This window comes from Dasypus novemcinctus, chromosome 26, assembly GCF_030445035.2.
Source record: "Dasypus novemcinctus isolate mDasNov1 chromosome 26, mDasNov1.1.hap2, whole genome shotgun sequence".
NCBI classification, from domain to species: domain Eukaryota; kingdom Metazoa; phylum Chordata; class Mammalia; order Cingulata; family Dasypodidae; genus Dasypus; species Dasypus novemcinctus.
In genome coordinates, this window is record NC_080698.1 from 53,867,665 (window position 1) to 53,895,455 (window position 27,791).

The window sequence follows — 27,791 nt, forward strand, 5'->3', positions numbered from 1 at the left end:
GTTAAAGAGAAAAGGAAGTAAATTCTGGCACCCATCATGGAATTAAAGATGGAACTTTACAGCTCCCAAATTCTGTGACTGCGATTAGGTCATTTAGTAGCTCTGTGCCTCAGTTTTCCCACCCGACAGCAGGACGGAGTTGAAGGAAATCAGAAACTAGAGAAACTGGATCTAGTCCACAAATGTTTTATTTGGCTCATGCAGTGCTTTTAAACAATTTTTATTTGTTGCCAACATTTAAAAATAGGAAGATTTCATGTAATAATCCAATATGCAACTTGTCTTGAAGACATGGCATTCTGCCAAATGGCAAAATCACCAGGAGAGAAGTAGCTGCTGCTTTAAATGGAGCTGTGCTCTCCAGTTTGCCACAGGCTCCACCACTCCTTGTTGCTCCCTGACAGTGAGGCCGAATATTAGTTGCCATTTAAAGTGGCCCTTGCCCTGCTGATGTGTTTGGAAGGCAAGATAGCGCTTGTACCTTCACTGTCATTAAAAGAGGAGCAAAAGTCAGGCATTACGTGTTGCAAGAAAAATGGGAAGATTTCTTGGTGGATGTATTTACTGTACAGTAAATGTGTCTGACTCAAAGTCAGTGGGGAGCGGGTATGGCTCAAGCAGTTGAGCTCAGATCCCAGTGCCTCCTGGAAAAACAAAAACAAAACAACTAGCAGAACAAATGATAAAACCAACTCTGGTAGGCCAATGTGGCTCAGTGGTTGCGCACCGGCTTCCCACATACAAAGTCCCGGGTTCAATCCCCAACCCCCAGTAACTTTAAAAAAAAATCTTGTGAGGCTGCTTGACTCTGATGTCACCTGCCTGGCTGAAGGTGGCACTTTAGTGTGCTGTGGACTCACCCGACACCAAAAGCCGACCAGCCTCCAAAGACTGTTTCTCATTCCTCACAAGGCACTGCATTGTGCTGTGTGGATCCACAGCTCTGACACAGCCAGGCAGGGCTCCGTAGCGGTTGGAGAGAAGGCAGGCCGTTTCTCCTTGGAACCTAATTCTTTGGTCCCAACACTGAGGCGCTGGCCCAGGCCCTTAGGAGGCTCAGCAGGTGCGATCAGCAGCCAGGGGGGAGCTCTGAGCTGCACCTGCCCCCACATACCTGCCCCTGAGCCCGCCCTGCCTGCCAGGGACTGTCCCAGCCTCGACAGGCCTTAGAGAAGGGGCCTCAGATGGGGGTGAGCTCACAGGCTGCAGGCAGAGGAGGCGGAGTTCCAAGTGAGCGCTGCTGCGGGGGGCTCCGGGAGCGCGGATTCCTGACATTATCAGGTTTGTTCTCTGGCAGACTGGATTCGTAGATAATACCACTCACCCGGTCCACACAGACCCGCCAGAGCGCCGCAAGGCAGGGGGAACAAGATAAGCGGCCAAGGCGTGGAACAGGAAATTATTCTGAGATGGTGACAGCGAGGAGCAGGGTGTCTTGACAAGAGAAAGGAAAGTCTAGAAGGTGACAGTTATCACTGAGCAAGCCCCTGTGCGGATGTAATCCTGCCTGCTGCCATCCTTTCTCGTGCCCTGGAAATCCTAGTTCTCGAACCAGCAGCAGGGGGCGAGACGCAGGCTCCCCAGTCCCTGGAGCAACCCTCAGGGTCCGCAGTCGTGAGCAGACTTGCTTTTTCTCATCGCTCCTCTGGCCCCTTGAAGGTCAGCCCTTAGCATATTCCGGGGACCTAACAGGTGGTAACTCGCAGCAGCTTTTCTCCTCTCTGGGCTCACCGCTAGGAGAAAAACCAGATGCCTGGAGTGACTCTGGTGTATCAGAGGCAATAAAACTTTGCCCTCTTTTCCAGGTATTTGAAAAGCTGCTGCTGCTGAACCCTGAAATAGAAGCAGAGCAAATATTAATGTCACCCAACTCATTTATAAAGCTGCAGACAAACAGGTACGTGACTCAGCTCTCATTTTCACCAAGGCTGCAGAAGCTGTGCTTGCACCCGACAACTCATTTGTCAAAGTTGTCAGCAGCCGGGGAGGCGTTGGCAGAGGATGCGGCTTCTGCATCCCTTCTCTCCGCCGCCGCTCTTCCGTGCTCTTCCACGTCACTTCACACCGCGGGTCCTCTTCTCCTCCCTGTAGCCTAGAAACATTTTAAGGCCAGCTGCTGAGTTTCAGAATGGAAAAGGCAGACAGTGTACCGACTTGGAGGTGTTCCATTTTTCACATGCCCCTGTGTTTTCAAGACCTGCCACTCAGAGTGTAGCCTTATGGATAAGCAGTTTTAGTATCACCTGGGAGCTTGTTAAAATGCAAGGCTTGGGACCCACCCTGGACCTACCACACGAGAAGATCTACATTTTAACAAGATCCCCAGGTGATGGGGAGGCACGTGAGCATTTGAGACACACTGTGTAAAGTGTCTCTGGAAGCTTAATTCTACCTTTGATTCAAAGGGGAACAATGCACTTGTGTTTGAGCTGCGGTTGCAGAGTGGGGGGTGGGGTGGGATATATGGACCCCAGCGTTGCTTATATGTTGCATTAAACACACACTATTCATTCAACCAAAGGCATTTGAATGCTACGCCCTGCGCTGGGTTCTGGGAAAAGAGATGTATGATATACAGCACCCTTGGGGTAGTACAGTTGAGAAGGGCTGTAAGAAAACAATCGGTGTAAAGCCCAAGAAGGCGCCTGCACTTGATGGTTCAGGGAGGGCAGGTCACAGGTGGAGGTGCTAGAGCTGCGTCTTGAAGGACAAACACTTCGGCAGCTTAACGAGGACAGAGTCTGGTTGGGCGAGAAAATCCAGACCAGCATAGCAGCACTGGCTTAAATTCATCTACAGAGCGTCGGTAGGGCCAGGGCAGAGAGAGGTCTAGTCCCAACAGCTGGAGACCTTTCCTTCCTCTTCTTGCACTAATGAAGGTGTAAAAAGCCTGTAAGGTACTGTGTAGTTTGTCTCTTACTCGCACGATATCAATAGTTTACAAACCACTTTCTTAGAGAGTAACCCATTCTTGTCTTGTTAACAGCCCTAGGAAATGCCACCCTTTCACAGTGGAGGAAACTGGGGCGGGGGGGTGCTGTATTGGAGGGGTGTTGGGACCGGCCCCGGGTTCTTTCTGCCTCAGCGTCCCACTCTCTTTCGGCCACGCCAGGCTCTCTTATTTCAGCAAATCGGAAAAGACTGGCTGCCGAAACCCCTTTTAAAAATCAGCGCACCGTGGGGTGACAAAGGCCACTCAGCCCTTGCGTCCTTCCCTCCCACCGGCCAGCCCACGGTGGGCGCAGCTCCCGGGGGAGCGGGTTTTCCAAACTAGGTTGATGAGGCCACGGATGGTCAGTTGGCGGGTGGCGAACCCTGGCCACTTGCTGGGCCCTGCTCCTGCCTTCCGTGAAAATGGCCTGTCTTCTTTTCCAAAGGGACAGCGCGGCGGCTCTGAGCTTCCGCGTTCTGGATGGGCCTGAGAAGACCCCCGTAGTGCGCGTTGACGAGAAGGGCTTCTTGGCGTCGGGGTCCCTGATCGGGGTGTCCACGGTGGAAGTGATCGCCCAAGAGCCTTTTGGGGCCAACCAGACCATCACTGTCGCCGTAAAGGTGGGAGAGTGTTTTCCTCCGTTTTGGCGTGATAAGAGCAGTCGTGCGGAGATGCTGTTTTCCCACTTGGGAGTGTGACACTGAATGTGTTCACCTCCCAGCTGAGGAATTATACGTAAGGATTTATTTGAGAATAATTCAAGGGCAGAAGCCCTAGATAAAAAGCTGCAGCATCTTCTGGCTGTCAGAACTGAAGTTCCCTGGAGAGTGTTTATTCCACCTGCCTCTTCCATCACTGCAGAAATAGGCCCAGTGAGCCTGAGATTTGGCCATGGTCACAAAACAGGCATCAGATCCCCCGTGTCCTGACGGGGGAGCCAGTGCCCCGTCCACTGGACCTGGCCACTGAGGTTACTGCCAGTGGCTGGGTACCACGTGTGCCAACGCCTGGTGCCAAGAGCATTGGATGGCGGTGCTAGATACCGACATGCAAAATCTCATTTAACTTGCATGCTGACGTTCATAGTGGGTTAATCACAGTAGCCGAAAGGTAGAAACAACCCAAGTGTCCATCGCCAGATGAACGGATAAAGAACATGGGGTGTATACACACAATGGAATATTACTCAGTTTTAAAAAAGGAATGTGTCAACGTGGATGAACCTTGAAGACAGCATGTTTGTTGAAATAGCCAGAATCAAAAGAACAAATACTGCATGATTCCACTTCCATGAGTTATCTAGAATGAGCAGATTCATAGAGACAGAAAGTAGATTTGAGGTTCCTGGGGACCAGGGGGGCTAATGGGGGCGTTTTTGCTTAAGGGGTACAGAGCTTCTCTTTGGGTGATGGGTGAGTGGGTGATGGAAGTTGGTGATGGTAAGACGACATAGTGAATATGACCTCTGAAGGGTCCACTTAGAAAGGTTAAAAAGGGAAATTTAATGTTACATATATATGTATAAATAACTGCCATGGAATTTTTAAAAAGAGAAAAGGAAGAATCTCATTTAATCCTCATTACAACTTTGGGAATTAGGCAGCGCTCCCCTCATTTTCTAGACGTGGAAGTGGGAGTGAGACTCGCAGTAGAACTGCCTGGCCGAGTCACAGTCCCTGGGTCAGCTTAGGATTCCCACCCGAGGCTGCCTGGCGCAAACCCACGCCCTGCCCACCCCAGCACCGCCACGGCCCCCTGTCCCTTGGGCGGCGGAGACGTTCTCCTTGGGCACGAGCCGTGCCTAGAGCGTGAAGTAAGCATCTCTGGACTGGGGCCTGGGATTTACCCTGGAACGGAGTTTTCTTTCCAGAGCTCATCATCGCCGCTTTCTGAACCTGATGCAGAGAGAATACTTGATCACTTTTGGGATTTTTTTTTGTTGTTTTTTAGATTTATTTTATTTTCCTCCCCTCCCCGCCCAGTTGTCTGCTCTCTCTGTCCATTCACTGTGTGTTCTTCTGTGTCCACTTCTATCCTTATCAGCGGCACCTGGAATCTGTGTTTCTTTTTGTTGCGTCATCTAGTTGTGTCAGCTCTCCGTGTGTGCAGTGCCATTCCTGGGCAGGCTGCACTTTTCTTTTGCGCTGGGCGGCTCTCCTTACGGGGCGCACTCCTTGCGCGTGGGGCTCCCCTATGCGGGGGGCACCCCTGCATGGCACGGCCCTTGCTGCGTGTGTCAGAACTGCGTGTGGGCCAGCTCCACACGGGTCAAGGAGGCCCGGGGTTTGAACCGCAGACCTCCCATGTGGTAGGTGGATGCTGTAACCGTTGAGCCACGTCCGTTTCCCGATCACTTTCATTTTTAAAGACTGTGCCGGGTCCCAGGCCAATCTCCTTAATTAACGCTTTCCTCTTCCAAGGTGGCCGTCTGGCAGGAAGCCCCTCCCCACCCCAGTTCTTGAGGCAGTGAAAGCGACAACTGCTCGTCCTGTTTCAAAAGATTCTTACTGAGCACCAGCTGTGTACCAGACACTGTGCCACTGAACTTTGTCACAGAGACTCACACTTTCGGGAGGGGCTAGCTCTTCGGCTGTGATAAATGTTACCTGAAATCAGTCAAGCTGCTGCAAAGAGCTCGGGTCTCAGGGGTGCGGGGGCCTGTCGTGGCCCGTCCCTCCTGCCAGCCGTTCTCTTTCTGCTGGAGCAGCGGCAGGCTGGCAGTGGCCCCTGGGTCACATTTTAGTCGCAGTCCTGTTCTAGCTCATATGCCCAAGAGCCGGGACCTTTAAAGAAGCTGCACATTCGTAGCAAAGGGGGTTCTTCCGCAGCACAAATAATAATCTTCTGGTTTTGCTAATTTTTGGCTCTCACATGCTGGGATTTCTTCCAGTGGGATTGCCCCCACTGTGTTGGGAGGTGGGGCCCTTGTCACTGGCGGGGACACTCCGGCGAGTGAGGCGGGGCCTCCCTTTTTCCAACGTGAGTCCAGCTCCCAGCCCTTCCCGAGGTCGGGGCCCGCTGGGGACAAGCCTCCTCCCACAACGAGATGGTTTCCAGGCACAGAGCTGTCACCATACCCGATCGTCTCCCCCCAGGTGTCTCCCGTTTCTTACCTGAGGATTTCCACGAGCCCCGTCCTGCACACACACAACAAGGAGGCTCTGGTCGCCCTGCCTTTGGGAATGACCATGACCTTCACTGTCCACTTCCATGACAGCTCCGGAGACATCTTCCACGCTCACAATTCAGTCCTCAACTTCGCCACCAACAGGTAGAGCGCGGGCGAGGCTGCCTTCCCCAAAGCCAAGGACCGCTGCCCGTGCGGGCATGCCCCTTGACTCCTCGCCGTAGCCCAGTTTGTGGAGGCTCAGAGGGGTTAAGACACTTTCCGAGGACCACACAGCCAGCAAGTGGGGTTTGAATACCAGGCCCCACGGGACTCCAAGTGCCGTTCTCTTTAGCCGACTCTTTCAAAATACCAACTTCAGCTTCGGTCCCAATGTGAGGAAGGAGGGGCAGCCTCCGGGGCCAAGTCCTGGCTTCACTCTGGGCCTGCTGCAACATCTGGGTCTGCCAGGGCTACGGTTCTCAAAGTGTGGTCCCCAAACCTGCAGCACCGGCACCCCCCAGAGAACTGATGAGAAATGCACATTCCCAGGGCCCAGGAATCTGCTTTAACGGTCCCCCCAGGTGACTCCGATGCCACTAGAGTTTGGAGAGAGTTGGGTGTGGAGGAAGGGGCTCCAGGAAGCACATCTCGAGGAGGGAGCAGAAGATCGAGTCCAGGTCTTGGTGACCAGTTCCACCTTGGGCCACCCAGGAGGTCTGCAGCAGGGGTGGTCCCCCCGGTGCTGACCACACCAGGGCCGGGGGTCGGGGCCCTGCCCGGTGGAGAACAGCGGGCTTTGGAGTTGTGTCTAGTTCAAGCCCCCCTGCCCTTCGTAGCACCTGTGAGCATGGGCAGAGCAGGTCACCTCTCCAAGCCTCCGTCCCCACGGGGAGCGTGGCCTCGTCCCCAGGCCACCGAGCGAGGAGGAGGGAGCTCTCGGCACACTGGGACGCTCCGTGCACACAGCTTTATCCGACTGCCGGGCTGGGGCCCTGGAAGTGGGCTCCACTGCAGGCATCACGCTGGCCCGTTCGTGCTCTGAGCCCCTGGTTCCTAGAAGCCCCCTTGGGGCTTGGAAGTCAGAAGGTGAGGTAAAGGACGGTGACGAAGCAGAGGCCCTGATGCCACTTCAGCCCAGCTCTTTGCCCCACGGCTGCGCTAGCTCACGCTGCTGGAGCGCGTGCCCTCTGCCAGGCCTGCCGTCAGCTCTGCAGGCAGGTACCTGTGTCTCACGGGTGCACAGGTACCGTCGGTGTCCCCGGTTTTGCCAGTGGGGAAACGGGCAGTGAGAGGCCACATGGCCCACTCGGCTCCCCAGGACAGGGCAGGCTGCGCCCCCACCACAGGACCACCTTCCTGGAGGGTGCTGGCCCCCCATTGGGAAGGAGGCTGAGGAGCACGGCTTAGGCCCCGCTGGCCTTGGCCTGCCCTTCTGGAACACGGGGTGATGGTGCCGGCAGGTGCGGCCAAGGATTCTGTCCCCACGTGTGCCGTGCCCAAGGTGGCCCCTCCCTGCAGCAGCGCGGGGGAGCCCGAGACCCCTGGGGCCCCGGCCGGAAGCTCCGCCAGCAGCGCGCTCGGCCTGGGTTCCTTCCTCCGGGCTGGGGGTGCGTTCGTGGCCTAAGAGCCCCCGCCCCCTCCTGTGTCTAGGGACGACTTTGTGCAAATCGGGAAGGGTGCCACCAACGACACCTGCGTCGTGCGCGCTGTCAGCGTCGGCCTGACGCTGCTCAGCGTGTGGGATGTGGAGCACGCTGGCCTGGCCGACTTCGTCCCGCTGCCCGTGCTCCAGGCCATCTCCCCGCAGCTGTCCGGAGCAGCGGTGGTGGGTGACGTCCTCTGTCTGGCCACCGCCCTGATGAGCCCAGAAGGTAAGAGGGAGGCCAAGCCAGGGAGGGGTTCTGTGCCCATTGTGGGGAGGGGTCCGCCCCGTTGTGGGAGGGGTCAGCAGTTGTCCTGCGAGGGAGGTCAGCTTGCCATCCTGGGAGGGAGTCAGTGCCAGTCATGGGAGGGGATGAGTTCCCCATCACGGGAAGTGTGCAAGGAGACCCTGAATGATGCTATAGAACAGGGGTCAGAAGATACCACCCTCAGGCCAAATCCAGCCTTCACCTGTTTTTGCACATAAACTCTTACTGGCACGCAGCCACACCCACTCCCCTGGGTGTTGTCAGTGGGTGATCTCAAACTACAACTGCAGGATTGAATAGTAGCCACTGAACCACTGTGGCCTGCAAAGCCTAAAATATTTGCTCTCCAGCCCTTCACAGAGAAAAGGTTGCCAGCCTCTGCTCTAGAAGAGCGCTGTACGATAGAATTCCCAGCTCTGTGGCAGTGTCCTGCATCTGGATTGTCTGATACGGTAGCCACTGCCTGTTAAACCCTTGAAGTGTGGCTGATGCAACTGAGGAACTAAATTTTTAATTCTCCTGAATTTTAACTCCTGTAGTGGCCAGTGGCTGCCACATTAGACAACATACCTCTAAAAAGGCGATGGAAGCAAGCTGTAATTATTGGGCTGGTTCAGGGGTTTCCAGATTGCATTCATTCCCATGCCACCTGCGTGGTTTTTCTACATCCATGAACCAGAGGCACAATTATCTTCTTATTTTTCAAAGTGACTCCCTTTTGTTGTTGTTTTTAAATCTAATTAAACTCATCTTAAAAAGAAACCAAACACTGCCTTTAAAGAAAAGCAAACATAATTTGCCATAAATGGAACACGGTTGTTTGCGTTTTTCTTGTATTTATTGAATACTGTAATTAACTTTTAACTAGGAAGTGCCCTAAGCCTGCTTTCTGTTTAAGAAGGAAAAGCAGGGGGCATTCCGTCGTGGAGGGAATACAGGGTGGGGGTGCTGCAGGTGCACATCCACGTCGTGCCAGGGTCAAGGGTCAAGCTCCATGCCAAGGTGACCAAGAGAGTTAGTTCCCAGCAAGGAAGTGTCAGGGGGTGGGGGCATCCTTTTAAGCAGGAGCCACGGCTGTGCGGAGAAGCCACGTGCCGCCGAAGAGCTGCACGTGGCTCGAGTGAGCCCGAGCCTACAGCCTAGCCATCGCCGGCCAAGCCCTCCAGCGTGACCTCCCTTGGGCAGCAGGTGGGGCCAGGGGCCAGCAAGGAGGCTGAGCCGGGTGACGTGCAGGTTTTCTCCCCAAGGCCCCTCGGGAACCTGGAAGTCTTCGGCCAGCAGCATCCTCCACGTGGACCCCAAGACGGGCGTGGCCGTGGCCCGGGCCGCAGGGTCCGTGACGGTGTACTACGAGGCGGCCGGATACCTGAAGACCTACAAGGAGGTGGGGCTCGGGAGCCGGGGCGCACCGGCTGGGTGGCCTGCGGGGCGGGGCCCACCCTCCCCACGCCACCCTCGGCTTTCAATCCCGAGAGTTCCTCTTTCTAAGGAAGAAATGGCACCACCGGGCATCCTCTGAGGCAGGGGCGGGACCCGCGCTCTGCTGCCCGCTCACTCTGAGGCTGGGACTGCAGGCCTCCGTCCCCCCATCTTCAGCCCAGCGGCGGGCTCGCGGGGTCGATGCCACAGGGCTCGTGGCTGAACCCAGAGCCCCGGGAGTCCCGGCGTAGGTGCTGCCCGGGCCTGGCGGCGTGGGTGGGCCAGCCCAGGGACTGGGCCTCCAGGCCAAGTTCACCTCCTTCGGCAGGTCGCCCCTGGAGTCTTTCTGGAGGTGGACAGAGCCCTTCTCTCTTTGCCTCCAGCCGAGGAGTCAGGGCGGGAGGCCTGGCCGAGTGCCAGATGCGCCTGGTTTTTAGAGCCAGCGTGGTTTCATCGGACCTGGCGGTTTAACCTCGTAGCTTGCACGTTTCGTGCTGTGACGGTGCAGTTGGGGTGAGCTGGCTGCAGAGAGATGTGCCTCGGGGCTGGCAAAGCTGCGCTCTCCTGGGAGGGCTTCGCGTCTCCGCAGGAGCTGCCAAGGGCCCGGGGAGAGGATAGGCACAGAGGGACCCTGGTGGGGGGACCTGCCGAGCAAAGACGAGCCGGGCCCGAGGGCAGGCGGGCGCAGCTGGGAGCTGAGGCTGGCTTTGTGGTCACATCGCGAAGAGGTTTGTGCTCCAGGCGGCTCAGGGCAGCGGCTCAGAGCGCAGGTTCTGCACTGGGCTGTCTCAGTTCCGATCCCAGCTCGGCCACTGCGAAGCTGTGTGATCCTGAGCAAGTTCCCGAACGTGTCTGTGTCTCCATTTCCTTGCCTATAAAATGAGGAGAGTGTTGCCGTGAAGACAAAATGAGTTAGTACGCGTGAAGCTTAGACTGTCAGTGGAGTCAGTGTGTTCTGTTAGCTCTGTGGTCACCCTTCAGGTGAGGGGTCAGAGGTTATGCCAGAGGCAGTGGGGGGTGGAGGGGTGTCTCTTCAGCGGAGAGCGATGCCGTGAGAGGGAGCATTTGGGAAGCTCACCCAGAGCCCAGGGAGGGGTCAGGAGGAGACGAGGAAGCAGCTCACGGGGAGTGGGGACCGGAGGGGGCAGAGGGCTCGGGATGGCTCCCAGGTCAGGCTGGGACGGCGAGCTGTGGCGTCCCGCATGGGAGGCGCCCGTGGGTGTGGGGGTGGAGAGCCCCGTCGGGACAGCCGGGCGAGCGAGTCCGGAGCTCGGGGGAGGACAGGAGGTGGGAGGGCATTGCCAGCCTCGAGGTGGTTCTCAAGACGCGGGAGCGGGCAGGTGGGGAGGTGCGGCCTTGGGAGAAGACGCCTCATGGCCATCAGGGAGGAGGAGCAGGACGCCGGAGCCCGGGCAGCCAGGCGGGCGGTGCTGCAGCACGGGGGCAGCCGGAGGAGCAGGGGCCGGCGGTGGCCACCGCAAGGAGGGAGGGCACTCGGCGGCAGCAGGCTCCTGTGGTCCGGAGGACGCGCGGGGAGCATGGTGAGGCCTGTGTGGGGGGCATGGCGAGGCCTGTGTGGGGCAGGCGCGGGCGGTCAGCAGGGCCTGGGGAGGAGTGCGGCCCCAGCCCAGCCCTGAGGAGCTCACCTGGGAGGTAGAAGTCAGGCCCAGGCGTGGGGGATGTCCACAGGGGCAGGGATGCCCCGGAGGTGGGCAGGGCGGCCCACGTGGGGAGCTGCAGCCCAGCTTGTCCTTCCCGGGCCCGCCTGGGATGAGCGGGTGGGAGCGCGGGCGAGGGAGCAGGGGAGGTGGAGGGGAAGAGCCTTCTGTCCCCGTGCTGTGCCATCGGCGTTTAGGTCAGGTCGGTTTAGTTCGAATAAACGACGACAAAGAAAAAGCCTTTCTCTCCTTGAGATTAATTCATCAAGTTCACGAAAAGAGCAGGGCACACGGCTGTTAGAGCCCCGGGATGTACAAAACCAGCAGCCCAGTGCGTGCAGCGGGGCTCCCCTGGCCTGCTGGTGCGAGGGGCGTCTTTGTTCAAGTCTAGGCTGTGAAGTCTGACCGGCCTGGGTTCGAATTCCGGCTCTGCCAAGTCCCAGCAAGTCGTTTGTGCCTTGAGCCTCAGTTTTGTCCCCTGTGAAATGGACAGTACCTGCGTCACAGGCTGCAGAGTGAGATCGTGACAACCCTCAGTATACAGTTGGCGCTTAAGGAAGTGGCTTGGCCCCCTCCGCAGGTAACGGTCAGCGTCCCTCAGAGAATCGTGGCCCGCCGAGTCCGCACTGCCCAGGCCAGCTCCCAGGGGGCTGCTGCCTCCAGAGTGGCCATCACCATGGGGGACAGAAACGCTAACCTGAGAGGTGAGACGGGCAGGGGAGGGCTGGGGGCTGCTGGGGAGGGGGCATCTCATGCCCTTCCGGTGGGCCTTTGTCCCCTTGTCTTACTTAAAAGCAAACCAGCTTCCAAAGAGCATTTAGCCGCAGCGCCTCTGCTCTGTCCAGCTTTTTAGAAATTCGAGTCCCCATCAAGCCGAAGCAGCGAGCAGACTCTTCATGAAAGAGTTCCAAAATTGCCTCTTTGCAAGCTGGAAATGCTATTCCAGCCCTGGGGCGCCAGCGGAAAGAAAGCCACGATTTGCCACCATTAATCCGGGGAACTAATGACTCCGCAGTGCCCGTCGCCCATTTTGATTTTTATAATTACCTTTCCCAAGTCACGCACAGAGCATTCCACCCTGTCCCCTGCCCAGGCCTGCCCCTGCCAGCAGCTGCCAGCAATTAATACACCAGTACAGGCCGCTTGTTTATAAAATGTAAAAAACAACAAACCGCTTAACTGGTAAAATCTTAAACCCCACTGTTCTTATCCCGATGAACGACACAGCTGTATTGCACCGTGGAAACCTCGTTTTTCCTACCTCGGTACGAGTCCACAGTACTACACCGCTGCGAAATAATACTCGCTGTATTCCTGGGAACTATTGCCCTCCTAATGGCCAGAAATAAATTGCCCATTCTCCCCCTGCTGACGGCAACCTCAGACAGGCATTAGCGGGCTGGCTCCAGAATGCACGCTCCAGAACAAATGCTGAAATGCTCTGAAATTGTCTGCCGCTCACAATGACCCCCCTTCTCTGTCTCATTTATCCGCGGTTTTCGGGGACCATGGCACCATCATCAGGCTCTCGGTAGCCCCTCGGACCCCAAATGGCAGGGCCACGGGGCTCGGGCGGCGTCCACGAGCCGACCTGTGCCTGCCGCTCCCGCTCTGGGGCCCTGGTGCTGGGCGAGGGCAGTGGGTGCAGAGGCCGGGGCGGCCTGGGTGCAGCCGGCGGGCCTGGCCACGCCCTTCTCAGCCCTCTGCCCGTCTCCAGGTGAGTGCTCTCCCGCCCAGCTGGAAGTCATCGAGGACCTGCGCCCAGAGTCCCTCATCAGCTGCCAGCTCCAGTTCAAGCAAGACGTCTTTGATTTCCCAGCCCGTGACATTTTCACCGCCGAGCCGGGGTTTGACGCCGCCCTGGGTAAATTTGCAAGGATTTTAAGGTGGAAACGGTCTTGTGCAGGGGCTTTGCCTTCTAGGCACCTCGGGTCTTCGGTGCATTTGGCTCCCAGTGACCCTCTGTCCAGCCGGACGAAGCCTGTCCGGAGCTCAGCCTGGAAACTGGGGCCAGTGGCCCTTGCCTCTGTGGCTCTGTGTGACCGCCTGGCAGGGCTGGCCTCCTGGGCTGGCAGTGGCCGTTCTCAGCACCCACCGTCCCCAGCAGAGAGGGCTCAGGTTCCAGAGCCCGTGCAGTGCTTTCCCGCTCTCTCCCAGCCCAGAGCCCACAGAGGTGGGTGCTGCTTCCCTGTCAGTCTCCCCATCTGCAAAATGGGGGTGGCGGGGCCTTGCCGTCACGTGACAGGGCTGTGGGGAAGAGCAAATAAGAGAATGGATGGACGCGCCCTTACTAAGGAGCGCAGGCTGTGCACGCGTGCCTGCACGTTTCTGCTCCACAGGGGGGCTTTAGGCCACTGCCCGGTCCCCCACTGACCAGCTGGGTGATGGTGACCAGCCCCTCCGTGCCCTGAGAACAGGGTGTCCCATTGTAGGGTGCCCGGGCGATTCACTGAGAGATACGCTTGAGCGCACAGCCTGGCACACGATTCCCCCAGGGCAGCTGCCAGCGTGGTGATGCGTGGCCGTCAGCTTTGGGCAGTGTTTGCAGTTCTTCCGGAGAGTCAGCTCTAAGAGCACTCGGCCCAGTCTTGACTTGAGTGGGCCACAGGGGAGGCCAGGCCGTGGGCCCAGTCTGCGCGTGCGGCCAGAGCCCCCTCACGGGAGCCTGGGACGGAGGCCTCCTCTCCGCCACCCTTCTCCTCGCCACCCCTCGGGCAGCTGCACCCCCGAAGCATCTCTCCCGCCGGCCCGCTGTCCTGAGGGTGTGCCCTCTGAGGGCTGTGGGCGATGGCGTGCCTCGTCCGGTGGCGGCACGGAGCAGGCCGTTGGCGGTCGCTGACGTTTACTCCCCAGCGCTGGCCCAGGCGGGATGCAGTGCCACGTCCCCGCTTTCCCTAACCGAGGGCCCCGCCAGGAAGCCGACTGGCCTGGGGCCCCTTAGCTGGCGGGGGCACGGAGGTGCTCGAACCCAGCGTCCAGGCGCTGGGCGTGGGAGCCGCCCAAGGCTGCGCTCAGCAGCGTGTATTCATCAGCCCTCGGCCTGGCGCTGAGGCTGCAGCCGGGCAGAGCGGTCACGGGCGGCCCACGCTGCCGACACTTCCTGCGCGCCTGGTGCCTTTGGCCAGCTGGGCGGCTGGACCTGACTTGGCCTGCAGCCCGGGCTGGGGTCGTGCGTCTGTTCACCTCCCGTTCACCCTCGGCCTGGGCCAGGTCCTGGGCCCTGAGCTGCGGAGGCGAACCAGGCGTGATTCCTGCTCCAGAGAGCATCCCTCGAACAGGAGATAAAGACCTGACGCTGAGACAGCGAGAAGGAGCTGGTGGTCACAGAGGGGGGCCTCCGAGCTGGGCAGGGGGCACTGAAGCAGCATTCCTTGGGGGGGTTTCCTGAAAGAGGTGCCATCTCCCTGGGGCTGTGGAGGATGAGTAGGAGTTCCCCAGTAAGAGTAGCCAAGGAAAGGGTTAGCACCTGCACGGGTGGGAGAGGCGACAAGGCAGCACACCCGTGTCCCCGCAGGCCAGTACATCTGCTCCGTCACCATGCACAGACTCACGGACAAGCAGCTGAAGCACCTGAGCACCAGGAGCACAGCCCTGGTGGTCACGGGCTCCCTCCCCGGCAGCCGCTTCTCCGGGGAGCAGGCCGGGGCCGAGGTGCCCTTCAGCCCAGGCCTCTACGCTGACCAGCCCGAGATCCTTCTGAGCAACCAGGACACCAGCTCCGAGGTCAAGGTCTTCGGGGCCACAGAGACCCTGGAGGACCTACAGGTGAGTGGCGTCCACCTGCGGGGACACTCGGGAGGACGGGGGCCCGGAGTCCTGGGGCAGCTCGTCACACCAGGACGGGGGCACACACGGTGCCCCTACCGCTCACTGTACAGCGGGGCCCGCACCCGGCCTCCCCATCTGCCAAACACGCGGGCGGGCGGACCACCCCCACGTCCCGGGCAGGCGTGCCTGGGTCCCAGCGGGGTGGGTAGGGCAGGCGAGGGTGCTCCTGGGTGCTGTGGCCCGCCCCTCCCTTGTCTTTTTTTTTTTTAAGATTTATTTATTTCTCTCCCCTTCCTCCCCACCCCAGTAGTCTGTTCTCTGTGTCTATTTGCTGCATCTTCTCCTTTGTCCACTTCTGTTGTTGTCAGCGGCACGGGAATCTGTGTTGCTTTTCATTGCGTCTTCTTGCTGTGTCAGCTCTCCGTGTGTGCGGCGCCATTCCTGGGCAGGCTGCACTTTCTTTCATGCTGGGCGGCTCTCCTTACGGGGCACACTCCTTGCACGTGGGGCTCCCCTACGCGGGCGACACCCCTGCATGGCACGGCACGCCTTGCGCGCATCAGCACTGTGCGTGGGCCAGCTCCACGCGGGTCAAGGAGGCCCGGGGTTTGAACCAACCACTGGGCCAAGTCTGCTTCCCTCCCCTACCTTGTCCTGTTGACACAAGCGGGGCTAAGTCCTCCCTGAGAGAGGCCAGGAGCAGAGTAAACGTCATAGGCCCTGCCCAGGGCTCCAAGCTCCAGTGCTCGCTTGGATATCTGGTGTTTGCCAATAGCTCACGTTGGCTTAGCGTTTTTTTAAACAGTGTTTTATGAGAAGTCGATGATATAGATTTGTTCTTTCCCTCAAAGACACCGTGGCAGTGGAGAGCGCATTTCCTGTCTCCGGGAACTGCGTGCTCTTTAGAGATACTGCACTGCCGTCACCCTCGTAGGAACTGAGACCCGGGCAGGGGTCCCCGCCCACCCACTGCGGGCCCTGGCGGGAAGCCCAGCATCAGGCCGACATGGGGGTGCTTCCAGAGCTGGGCTGTACGGAGACGCCCCCCCTCAGGGTGGTCAGCCCTCCCCGCAGATTCCGCCGCCGCAGTGCCCGTGCTTCTCCTAGGTGCGGTCAGGCTCCCCTGCCGTGTGGGCCTTCGTGAAGGAGCGCTCTTCCGGGCTGCCCAGCTCCGTCACGTACACGGTCAGCGTCTCAGACCCCGCCGCCGGCAGCCGGGGGCCTCTGTCCACCACGCTGACCTTCTCCAGCCCTGCCACCAACCAAGCCGTCTCCGTCCCGGTCACGGTGGCCTTCGTGATGGACCGCCGTGGGCCTGGGCCGTGTGAGTCGGGGGCCGGGGCACCGGGGTGGGGGCAGAAGGGCAGGGCGTCCCTGGAAGCAGGGGCCATCCGTGCGGCCAGGCGCGCTCCTTTGCGCCCCCTCCCTCCCGCCATCTAGTCTCAACGCGGTGGCTGGAGGGACCCGTGGAGAGTGACAGGTGTGGCGGAAGGTCATAGAATCGCCGTATGACCCTGCAGCCCCCTAGATACGTGCCCCAAGACCTGACACAGGGACCCTTTGTTCCTGGCGGCACTAGGCACAGTGCCCCGGGCGGGGGGAGCCACCCAACGCCCATGACGGGAGACGGGAGAAACAAAATGTGCCTGTCGGTGCACTGGAACAGCCTTCAGCCGTGACACAGGGTGAAGCCCTGGGGTGGTGACAATGTGGAAGACCCCAAAGGCGTTATACTCAGTGAGAGAAGCCAGACCTGAAAGGACAGGCGTCTGACCCCGTTGAGGGAAATATCCAGAATAAGCAGATTCCTAGAGATGGGAAGCGGACTGCAGCTGCCAGGGGGGAGGGGAGGGGACTGGGGAAAGCAGAGTTTGCTAGGGGCGATGACAGAGTTAGGGTAAAGGATGATGTGATGGCAGCAAGTCCACGTAAATGCAGTTAACACCATTGAATCGTACGCCTAAAAATGGTTAAAAAGCAGATTTTACGGTACATGTATACATGCAAGCACAGTGAAAATGTAAACCAGGGAGAGGGAAAAAGATAGTTATCCCAAATTTTCAAAAGTGACCAGATGGCCTCCCTGCCAGGGGCTCCCACTGCCCAGGGGAACAGCCACCACAGCCTGTGTCCTGACAGTGGCCCCAGAGCCCAGCACATGCTCTGCTGTGGCCACGCTGGCCACCTTCCTGCGTCAGGGGCCCCGGGCGCCCGCCTGCCCTTGGCCTGGGATGCTGTCCTCCCCCGGGGAGACTCCAGCCCCCCAGCCAGCTCCCTCCACTCCCCTCGGCCGTGACCGTCCCAGCGAGGCCTGCATAGCCAGCCCCCCTGGACGCTAGCCTCCCTGGCAGCCGCTTCGCCCTCCCCTTCTGATCGCGGCTCGAGGGCCAGCCTCCAGCCCGGTCATCTTACTCCTCGTGTTTTCGCTGCTCCTTCCCAGCCGGAAGCCACACGCCCTGCACTTAGCTCAGGGCTGACCGGAGAGGCGGCAGGCGCCCAGCACACGCCTGGAAAGTGTTGCACGAGCAGGCCGTTTATTCAGTGGTCATTTATTAGTGCCTGTTGTCTGCCTGGCCCCGTGCCGGGCAGGTGAATACAAAGCCCCCTCCTATTGGGAGGACACAGAATTACAAATACCGAGGCTCGAGGGAGGCACGGAGGCAGGCGTTGATCTTAGTCTGGCGGGTGGGAGCACAGGTCGAAGGGACCGCTTTAGCCGAGTCTTGAAGGATGAGGAGACTTCAAGGGGGTGGGGGGAAGGAAGGGGGAAGAGGGGGATGTGGGGGGTGTGGGATGAATGGAGAGAGAGGATGGGGGCAGGGTGGATGAGTGGGAGTGGGATGTGGGGGGCAGGGTGGGATGAACTGGGGGTGGGATGAGTGGGGCTGTGCAGAGGGGAAGGGGGAGAGGCGATGAGCGAGAGAGCCTGCGGCTGACGGGCAGGGGTGGGGGGCTGGAGCAGACAGCGCAGCTGCAGAGGGCGGAGCCTGCTTCCTGCGAGCAGGGAAGTGCCCTGGTCAGGTCCAGCTGCCCGGTAAGGGGTGGGCTGAAGGGGGTGGGCTGCTGGTAGAGGCGCTCCTGGAAGCCACCACCTTCTTGGAGGGAGGGGACAGGTTCAGGAGGCATGAGGAGGCCACGGGCAGGACCTGGATGAGGGGGCGTGAGGGTTGGGGGGAAATACCAGATGAAGCCGGGGTCAGAGCCATCCCCGCGCTGGGGGCCCCGGAGCAGAAGCTGCTGAGTCCGCACCCATCCACAGGGCCTAGATTCGGGGAGCCGTGGATCCGCGCCGTCGCGCTCCGGCCCCCCGTTCTTGCGGCCGGTTCTGAGCTGCCTCACTTCTCCAGGCACGCCCCCTGCAGTGCTGAGCTCTAACCCACCGCTGAAGGTGGAGCGTGCCAGAGACAGTGCCCTGGAAGGAAGCCTGGCCTCGGGCAGAGCAGGCTCTAGCTCGGGTGGCCCCAGGTGGACGGGGACCGAGCGCAAGGGTGACGGCCCTATGGGTCTGCCGGATGCTGGCCCGACCTCCGGCAGGGTGCCCCTCTGTCCCGAGACCCGCCGTCCCCCGAGCGCCGCTGCGCCAGGGCAGGAGGGCAGGGGAGGGCCCCGGCAGATCCACGGGGCCGCGCGGGTTTCGGTGACGCCTCCGTTGAATCGCAGACGGCGCCAGCCTCTTCCAGCACTTCCTGGACTCCTACCAGCTCATGTTCTTCACGTTCTTCGCCCTGCTGGCCGGGACCGCCGTCATGGTCATAGGTGAGGAGGCCGCACCGTGCGCCCCGGCCGCGTGCCGCCCCGGGCCCGGCCGCCCTAACCGCCACGCTTCCTTGCAGCCTACCATACGGTCTGCACGCCCCGAGAGCTCGCCCACCCGGCCTTCTCCCCCATCGCCAGCACCCGGCACAGCCCCAACTGTGAGTAGCCCCCTGCGGGCACACCCGGGCAGAGCTGGGGCGAGAGAAGACAAGACTTGGGGTTCCTGGCTCTGTACCCCACAGTTTGGCAGGACTGTCTCTGGGCATAAAGAGTAACTGGCCCTGAGGCCCAGAGGAACCAGTCGGGGTCGGGGGGGCAGGAGGGCCCCAGGTCCCAGGCAGGGCTTCACCGCCAAGCAGAGCCATGCGGGGTGGGGGCTGGCAGCGAGCTCCATCTCCGCAGGTGTGCAAGCTGTGTCCAGGCTCCCACTTGCCGGGGCCGCAGCAGGAGGGATCTCGGCACCCTGGGGCTACCTCGGGGCTATTCTGGGCGGTCAGGACAAGGGATTCGGAGAAGGACAAAGCTCGGTTCTTTCAACAGCCTGGTTGTCTCTCTGGTGGCCTCAGAGGCCTGGGGACCCTGCACAGCTCTATGAGTGGTGTCCCGCGGAACTGTGCAGTGCCCCACCTGAGAAACTGTACTTGGCAGCCCTTTGTATCTCCCAAATCCCTGGCCAGGGTTCTCCATGGGCAGCCTTCAGAGGGCTCTTGGAAGGAGGCTGCGGTTCTGCGTGTAGATGCGTTGTCCGGGGTGACAGGTTCCTCCAGCGGAATCCCAGCCCCCCTGCAGGCTGCCTCTCACGCCCACAGCCACACCTAGGAAAAGCCGCAGAATGCGCAACAGCTCGTTTCCTTACCACTGCGGTGTCGTCCCCGGCTGTTCTTGCAGTGGTTTCTCACCCTTTCTAACTGCACCTCTAGTCACTCTCCTACCTTTGATTGTTGGGCCCACACCAGAGCCCCTGCCTTGTCTCCCAAACACTCCATGTACTGCCACACGCCCTGGGGTCTTTGGGGGAGCCCAAGATGCTGTTCCCTATGGAAGCGGGGGTGGCTCAAGCAGTAAGGCCTGTGCCCACCATTTGGGAGGTTTGATCCTTGGGGCCTCCAGGTGAAAAAGAAGAAGCGAAAGTGTGCCCGTGTGGCGAGCCAGTGCCCACATGAGTGCCCACGTGGGGAGCCAGTGCCCGTGTGGTGAGCTGAGTGCCCGCACAGCGAGCCAGTGCCCACATGAGTGCCCACGTGGGGAGCCAGTGCCCACGTGGTGAGCTGAGTGCCCGCACAGCAAGCCAGGTGCCCAGGTGAGCACCTGCACGGTGAGCCAGTGCCTGTGCGGTGAGCTGAGTGCCCGCACAGCGAGCCAGGTGCCCAGGTGAGTGCCCACGTGGTGAGCAAGTACCCGTGTGGTGAGCTGAGTGCCCGCACAGCGAGCTAGGCGCCCATGTGAGTGCCCACGTGGGGAGCCAGTGCCCGTGCAGTGAGCTGAGTGCCCGCACAGTGAGCCAGGTGCCCACGTGAGTGCCCACGTGGGGAGCCAGTGCCCACATGGTGAGCTGAGTGCCCGCACAGCGAGCCAGGTGCCCAGGTGAGCACCTGCACGGTGAGCCAGTGCCCGTGCGGTGAGCTGAGTGCCCGCACAGCGAGCCAGGTGCCCAGGTGAGCGCCTGCACGGTGAGCTGAGTGCCAGGGCAGAGAGCCAGTGCCTGTGTAAGTGAGTCACGCAGCACGATGATGATGCAACAGAAGAGAGACAAAGGGGAGACACAAGGTGAAGCGCAGCAGAGACCAGGAACTGAGGTGGTGGCACAATTGACTGGGAACCTCTCTCCACTTCAGAGGTCCCCAGGACTGAATCCTGGTGAATCCTAGAGGAAAAAGACGAGAAGAGAAGACAAAAAGAGAAATAGATACACAAGAGCACATAGGGAATGGACACAGACAGAAAGAAACAGCAGGGCAATGGAGGGAGAAGGGAAGGGAATGAATGAATGAATGAATGAATGAATGAAAATTTTAAAAAGAGATGCTGTTCCCTCCCCGACGCTGTTCCCTGCCTCTTCAGCTGGGCCGGCCTCCTGAGAACAGAGAGGCTTCTTCCTTGCATGTCCCATAGACAGACATGGCCACAAAACCTGAGACCCGGGACTTGGTCTCCCCAGTCCAGCTACGTGCTCTGTGAGGTCAGGGGTCCCGCCAGCCCTCCCTGGGCGCCCCACAGTAAATGACCCCCCCCCGTGACTTCCCCGCTGCTGGCCCAGCGGTGCGTGGGGCATCAGCGTCCTAGACACTTGCAGACCCTGACGACTGTGGGGGAAGGAGGAGCGCTCCCGCTGCTCTCTCTCGGTCACCTGCCTCTCTTTCCGCTCTAGATCTGGCCGCCTCCTCGCCGGCATCCTTCAGTGCGCTGCCCCCTGGCCGCAGAGCCAGCCCCGCCTCGGGGCTGTGGAGCCCCGCCTACGCCTCCCACTAGCCGGCCTGGCCCGAGGCTGGCGCCGCGGGGACGCCGCGGAGACCTGCGCCCCTCGAGGACACTGCGACGCCTGCCCTGCTCACGCGGCCGGCCGGGCTGCCTCCCGGTTTGATGTGCTGCAGTTTAGATTGTGCTGGTTAGCTTTTTCTTAAACCTAAGGCTCTGAGTTTTGTTGCTGGTTTTTGTTTTGTTTTGGTTTTGCTTTGGACTCTTGCAAAGCTAAGACTTTCTGGCTCATGCCTTTCTGCATGATTGTCTCGGGTTTCTGGACCAGCTACATTGTACTTTTATTTTCATCAAGTGAAATCGCCCCCTTCTCAGAGCTTTGAGCAGTTACAAGCTCTGTGTAGAGGTTCTCTATAGCTGATGTTACAGCATTGACTCAGGGAAAGGGTTTCTTAATTGCTATTTTGGGGGGAGGGAGGGACATTTTTTTCTCTGTAAAAACTTACCTTTCTCCCAGTCCGGCTGCTGCTAGGAATTTGGGAGTGGACAGGTGGGTGTCCTGGCGGATGCCTGTCCCTCCCCAGCCAGCCCCTGCACACGAAACCTCTGGAATGCATCACCCAGGCAACTGCCTCAGTAACTTAGCCTTACAGTGAGATGCCGAAAATCCATGTAAGAGTTAAGAAGCCGGGCCTTTTCCCCCGTCTTTCGGGCCTTTGTGAATGGACCGACCGCCCTCGGTCTCTGTGATTTATCACTTGTTACATCACCTCGTGGACTTGGCTTCAGCCCCATCGGTCCAGCCCTGGGCGGCGGTGGACCCTCTCCCGCCTTCTCATCGGCACAGGGACGTCCAGAGTTGCCGTCGGGGCACGTCCTCGAGCTGGAGATGGGCACCATCCCGTCCGTTTAAGAAGCCATTACGTCCCGTCTCCGCACCAAGAGCCAGTGTTACCGTCCCTCCGTCCCGCGGCGCACGCGCAAGAACCCCTGCAGCCCTGAGCCCCTGCCCTGCCCCGCGTGGGCGGCGGCCTCGCCAGCGGTCAGCCCGCCGGGCCCCAGGGCGCCCCAGGCAGCTTCCCAGCAGGCCCCGGCCCCGGCCCGGGACCCTCGAGGAGGGGGCCCGAGCCTGGGGCCCTTCGGGGCCGGCCCCCGGGGAAGAGTCTCGAGCACGCGGCCCACCTCTGCTCTTGGCCGAGGAGCCCTTCTGCTCTCAGGAAGAGCTGGGGAGTCGCTCCCCACTTTGACTCTGAAGACAAAGTGAGCATCCACTCGAGTCCCCCGGGGGACTGGGCTAAGTACTGATTTACTAAAGCTGGAGAAAGGAAGAATTGTGCCTTGCCTGTTACTTGAGCTCAAACTGACCACTTGGATGTAAATGTGAGCGTTTCTACTGGGTGTGTTGAATAAAGCGCTGTGGAGTTTCTTAGAACGAGTGTGATGGGACCCTTAATGCCTCCCGCCTGGTGTCACCCAGCCCCCGGCACCCTGCCTGCTGCTCCACGGCTTTGGGGAGACATCTGCCCCTCGGGCCTCGGCATGCCCCTCTGTCCTCTCCCTGGCCACCCAGGGGTGCCCGGGGCAGCCGGCCTCGATGTCCTCCCAGGGCGGCCTCCGGGCACAGGCAGTGCCTTCCCTGTTGGAGGAGGCTTTGGCTGCAGTGCCCAGGTCAAGGTCACGGGCCCGGAAGACTCCCCGGATGCCAGCCGCTGGCCCACCGGCCACGTGTTCCAGGGTTCCCAGCACCCCCTTGGGTTCAAGAACTCAGGAGACCACTCTGCTTACTTTTTATCATAACACAAGTTCTGGATAGAAAGCGCCTGAAGAGGCAACCTGCTGGGCGAGGCCCGGGAGGGTCCCCGGATGGGAACCGCCCCCGTAGGGTTGGGACGCGGTGCCCTCCTGCAGTCCACGCCTCCTGCCAAGCAGGGGAGCTCGCCCCAGCTTTGAGCTCCAGGGTTGGGAGTTTGTCCTGGGGCCTTGTTCTGCAGGCGCGTCCTGCTGAGAAAGCGCCGCCTGGTTGAATTCCACACCCAGCCCCTTCCCCTCCCCTACGTCAGCTGGCAGGAGGGGGATCTGCGCCCAGGGTTCTGTCCGCTCCAGAGTTCTAGCCACATGTTGGTCTTCAGCCCACCCTGCCCTCAGCAGAGACCAGCAGGTGTGGTCCACCAGGGACAACACGCCTATCCTCGGGAAATTCCAGGGAGGTGGAGGTTGCCCCAGGAGCCCGGGCCGAGGCTAACCCTCTATGCCGAGCAGAGGACAAGGCAGCCTGCCCACGGCAAGCCCCCCTCGCTGGGGCAGCGCTACCCTCTGCCAGCTCCCCCTGTCCCAGCACCATTTAAATGTGCCTGACTCTTCCTCCCAAGGAAGAAAATGCCCCTGCCCCGCTCTGCCCCACGCAGCCTGCCGGCTTGCCCTGGCCTCACCTCCCACCCTCTCCTGAAGCTGGTTCCTTCTCGCTGCTTCCTGCAGTCCTGGACGCCCTGCCTGCCAGGGCCCGTCCCCAGCCCTCGGCCTCGGGCCCGGCTCCCAGCCCGCCGCTCTCTGTGCCTGGCTCGCCGGCCGGTGCAGGCCGAGCTAAGGGAGCTACACACGGGCTGGAAGCAGATGCCTCGAGCAACCCGACGACTGCCTGAGGCCAGCCGGCTGGCGGAGACCCCGTGGTCCCCCAACTCCCGGCCCGCCTTCTTTCTCTGCACCTTCTGGGGGGGGGCTCTGCCTGGGGAACTTGGCCACGGAGGGGATCCCGCTTCCTGATGGCCACAGAGCCTTCCCACCAGGCCAGGGCAGCGTGCACCGACCGCAGAGAAGGAGCCAGCTTCTCACGAGCCACTGCTATTTCAGGGGCTTCTGTCACAGCCACATCTAATCCCAACGGATTTGGTGACCGGGCCAGAAGGCAGGGCCCCAGGGGCTGGCCCCGCCCTGCCCTCTCCCCCCACAGCCCTGCCTCCCTGCCTCAGCCCCTCCGTTTCACGGCCATTCCTGTCCTGCTCCCAGATCTGACCACAGCACGCCCTGCTCCCAGCACCTCCACAGCCCCTCCTGCCCCCCAACTGCCCTCACCCTCTTCCATTTCCCTCTTTAAACCCCTCATACACACCCAGTAAACGGCAGTTTCCCAAACAGGCTCTGTCTTCCTGACATTCCCTTCCCTTCTGCTCCTTGTCCCCTGGAGCCTCTGTCTCCAGGGGCTCCCAGAAGGAAGGTGGAGTTGCCCATTCGCCCCCTGCACCCCGCTTTCTTTGAGATCAGAGTTGGGGCCCAGGCCTCCCTGCACGCCCCCACCTGCTGTTCTTGGCCTAGCCGTTGGGTTTTCTCTGACATGGGCACAGCCGCACCTGCAGAGTTATGGTAAACACATTCGGTCCTGTGAGGCTGCTGGCTGGACACTGGTGAGTGGGGGTCCTCTCCCAGGGGAAGGGGCTGAGCTCACACAGGGAAGCAAGGAGGAGAGGCTCCACGTGGACAGAAAGGAGGCTAGCGCGAGCAAACCCCGAGGACCTGGAAATGGGGGGAGGGGACCGTGGGCACCCATGGCTTGAGGCAACAGTGTCCATTTTAGCAGTTGTCACCCCTTTTTGTGGTGACCTGCCCAGTTTGAGAGGCTGGGTGCAGAAGGCACCATGGCTCCCCTGGCCAGGAAGCGGGAGGACACTTCGCTCACAAGTGAGCTACTCGATGTGAAATGCTGGGTCCCACGTGCCCATGGAGCTGCCGTGGCTGGTGGAGGAATCCCGGCAGAAGGGCAAGGGGGCGGGCAGGGGCGAGTGGAGGGAGCTGCTCCCTCACCCACAGGCCTCCCGTCGTCACGGCATCCCCCGTGCTGTGCTGCCGTCATCTGAAGCCCGTCACCCCTCCCAGGCGGGGGCCTCCCGGGGAACGGGACCGCGCTAGATTCCCCTGGTTCTCCAGGACCTGGTACGCAGGAAGACCTAGACAATCTCCAGCTGACGTCGCGTGCTCCTCCCGGAGCTTCCCTACACACAGTCAGCGGGAACTCAGTGAGCATCGGCACGGCTCAGGCAGGCCCCCTCAGCCACACAAGACGGCTGCCAGGACCTTGCCATCACATCACGTCCGGACATGGCAGGGTCCAGAAGAAGAGGAGTGGAGAGACGGGTGCCCCTGGCTCCTAAGGACCACAGACGTCTTTCCCAGAAGGCTCCTCAGCAGACAAGTCACCACGTCCGTGGCTGGCACTGGCTCTCGGGGCCATTGCTGGCCCACAATTGGCGAGGGCAACGGGGCGTCACGTCCGTGTGCAGTAACCCTTTAAAGTCAACCGGCTGTCAGGAGTCAACCTTCTCAGCTTCTTTCCGATGGAAATAGCAAGGACTCCGCGTGGGTCTGACCGGTTTTCTCTCTGAAGGTGATGATGTTTTTCCCTTCACCCGTCTTGGAGACTCCAGGGCTTCCCAGGGCTGAAGAGATCTGCAGGTACCCAGCTTTATTCTCCCCAGGGCTGGCCGTTGCTTTAAAGCAAATGCACGCGCTGCCAGCAGCGGCCAGCCCTTGCCAGCCTGCCACCTGCATCCAATGTGATGCATTTCCAAACCCGGAGACGCGCAGCCCTGTTCCGCTTTCTGTTCCGAAATGAACCAAGTGACTTTCACTTTCTAAAGGGTGCTAAAAAATGCTCTTAGCACCATTTAGCACTAAAAATATATTGCAGATAGCTTTTTTTTCCCCTCCAGAATCCCCAAGTTTGGTCAAATATTCACTACGAACGAGTCTCTCTCTCTCTCTCTCTGGCACGGCTTCAGGCATTCTGGAAATGCTGCATCTCCAAGTCTGATACTCCAGTCTAGGAGAGAGCCCAGAATGTAAGGCATGTGGGGTGGGTAGCGAGGGTCGCGTCTGGTGGGACATACATAGAGGTTAGCGATCAGGTGACCAGGAGTCTAGGCGCACTTTGTCCTGGGGCTGGAGAGAAATTAACCTGCCTCTCTGCAAAAGGGCGCTCCGGCCCTCCGCCCCACCCAGCGCAGTTCCCAGCGGAAGCACATAATGCATTTTCATTCCCATCTCTTCCATGGGACTCTTCATTTCCTCCCACTAGAGGCAAAGTGTATTTCTCTGCTCAGTCCAAGTTGGGCTGCTGAGGCCAATAGGACGTGGGTGGACGCGGCAGTCTCTCAGTTCTGAGCCTAGGCTTAGGAGCCTCACTCTTGTTGTGCTTCTACCACTGACACGATCATGAGGAAGCCCAGGTAGCTGCTGGTCCCAGGAAGAGGAAAGACACCTGAAAGGGACCAGAAACAAATCTGCTGCCCATCTCAGATCGCCTGGCCTGCAGACGCCTGAGCCTGATAGGAACTGATGATGGTTTAAAGCCACTGACTTTTGGGACTGTTTGTTAGGCAAGGTTACTGCAGCAATTGCTGACTGATACATTCAAGGCAGGTTTTCTATCCCTTGTCATGCAGTCTGAATTGACATGGCTAGGTCCAAAGCGTTGGGGGACTGTCCTCCTGTCTTTCCTATCCCAGGACACAGGGCTGAAGCCTATGTTTTCCTGAGCCCTTCTGTTGCTGCCCCCGTGGGTGTCCCTGGCCTCCAAGCTGGCAGAGTCTAGAAGGGTGGACAGTGTTCGGAGCCCTGGCTGGGCACTCAGGAAGGATCCTCCAAGGGCAAAGGGCAGGCTCTTTGGGGCGCGGGAAGGATATTCACTTGTTGAGTGAATAAAGGAATGAGTCCCTATGAAGGAACAAGTGATGTGGGGACGCCCTGAGCCTTGGGCTGGTGGAGAGAAGCCCAGGGCAAGGGAGCCTGGCGGAGGCTGGAGATGGAAGTCCGTGTCCACCCCAGGCCCGCCAAGCAGGGAAGGCTGTCTCAGGCTCCCCCAGCCACTCCTCCCAGCAGCCTCCAAGCCACGTCCCCAGAGCCATGCCAAGGCAGTACTGCAGATGGCCATGGCTCCCGCTTGCCCGTGTGGACCCGTGGAAGAGGCCTGGGGGGTGGGGTGAATGGGACGGGCAGCTGACCCCTATGTCCTCACCTACCAGGCACAAGGCTAAGCACGGTACCATCACTTTTTCACTACTCACCACAACCCTCCGATGAGGAAGGTACGCTGCGTAGCTGGGGAAACCGAGGCACCGCCAGGTGCAACCCCTCGCCTGAAGTCACGCGGCTGGCAAGCGGCAGAACCAGGATGTGAATCCGGGCAGGCAGGCCTCCGGTTCTGCTGTCACACTGCTGCTCTGCCCCGCTGGGAGGGGCGGCTGAGGGAGCCCCCCGGCAGGAGAGTGGAGGCCGGCGGGGAGGGCCCAGGCCCTGGCTCCAAGTCCCTGAGGGCAGCCCGGCTTCAGCCTGTGCCATGGATTCTTTTACTTTTCACGGAAGAAAAATTACCACGGGAAAGTGCGAAGAGTGCTATGACCCCCTGTGCCTGCCCCTCGGTGTGGACCGGGCTTGGCAGGGACCTACGGCTTCCAGCTTGTTTTCCGAGGTGGGGGTGGTTCAGTAAAAAACAATTCCATATGGGACCTCAATCTTGTTTCGCCTCTGCCTTCTCTTCCCTCTCAGGGGCAGCTGCTCCTAAAAGTGGGGAGCATGCCCTTCCAAAGCAATTTTTACTCTTAATATATGAGCATCAGTAACAAAATATTGCTTTGCGTGTCCTTTAAAATTTGCAAAATTGTTTCATACACCAGTGTTCATCATGGTGTTATTCGCAAGAACGGAAAGGCAGAAGCCACCAAGTGGCCTTCACAGATGAATGGAGCGACTAGAAGGGGTCAGTGCCCACGATGGAATATTATTCAGCTGCAAAAAATGTGAAGTGCCTGCACATGCTGCGACAGGGATGGGCCCTG

General features: G+C 59.8%; 1 protein-coding gene across 1 annotated transcript in view; it reads left to right on the forward strand.

Annotated features, from left to right (window-relative positions):
* The window catches only part of NUP210 (nucleoporin 210), a 122,741-nt gene extending 100,342 nt beyond the window's left edge, over positions 1-22,399 (forward strand). Inside the window, exons 29-40 of the mRNA XM_058288876.2 lie at positions 1,806-1,897; positions 3,378-3,552; positions 6,028-6,203; positions 7,692-7,912; positions 9,199-9,335; positions 11,609-11,732; positions 12,746-12,892; positions 14,543-14,793; positions 15,904-16,120; positions 18,457-18,552; positions 18,630-18,710; positions 20,921-22,399. Coding sequence (XP_058144859.1) covers positions 1,806-1,897; positions 3,378-3,552; positions 6,028-6,203; positions 7,692-7,912; positions 9,199-9,335; positions 11,609-11,732; positions 12,746-12,892; positions 14,543-14,793; positions 15,904-16,120; positions 18,457-18,552; positions 18,630-18,710; positions 20,921-21,021 — 1,818 coding nt within the window. The 3' untranslated portion in view covers positions 21,022-22,399. The remainder of the gene's footprint in view (positions 1-1,805; positions 1,898-3,377; positions 3,553-6,027; positions 6,204-7,691; positions 7,913-9,198; positions 9,336-11,608; positions 11,733-12,745; positions 12,893-14,542; positions 14,794-15,903; positions 16,121-18,456; positions 18,553-18,629; positions 18,711-20,920) is intronic.
* Positions 22,400-27,791: the final 5,392 nt, after the last annotated feature.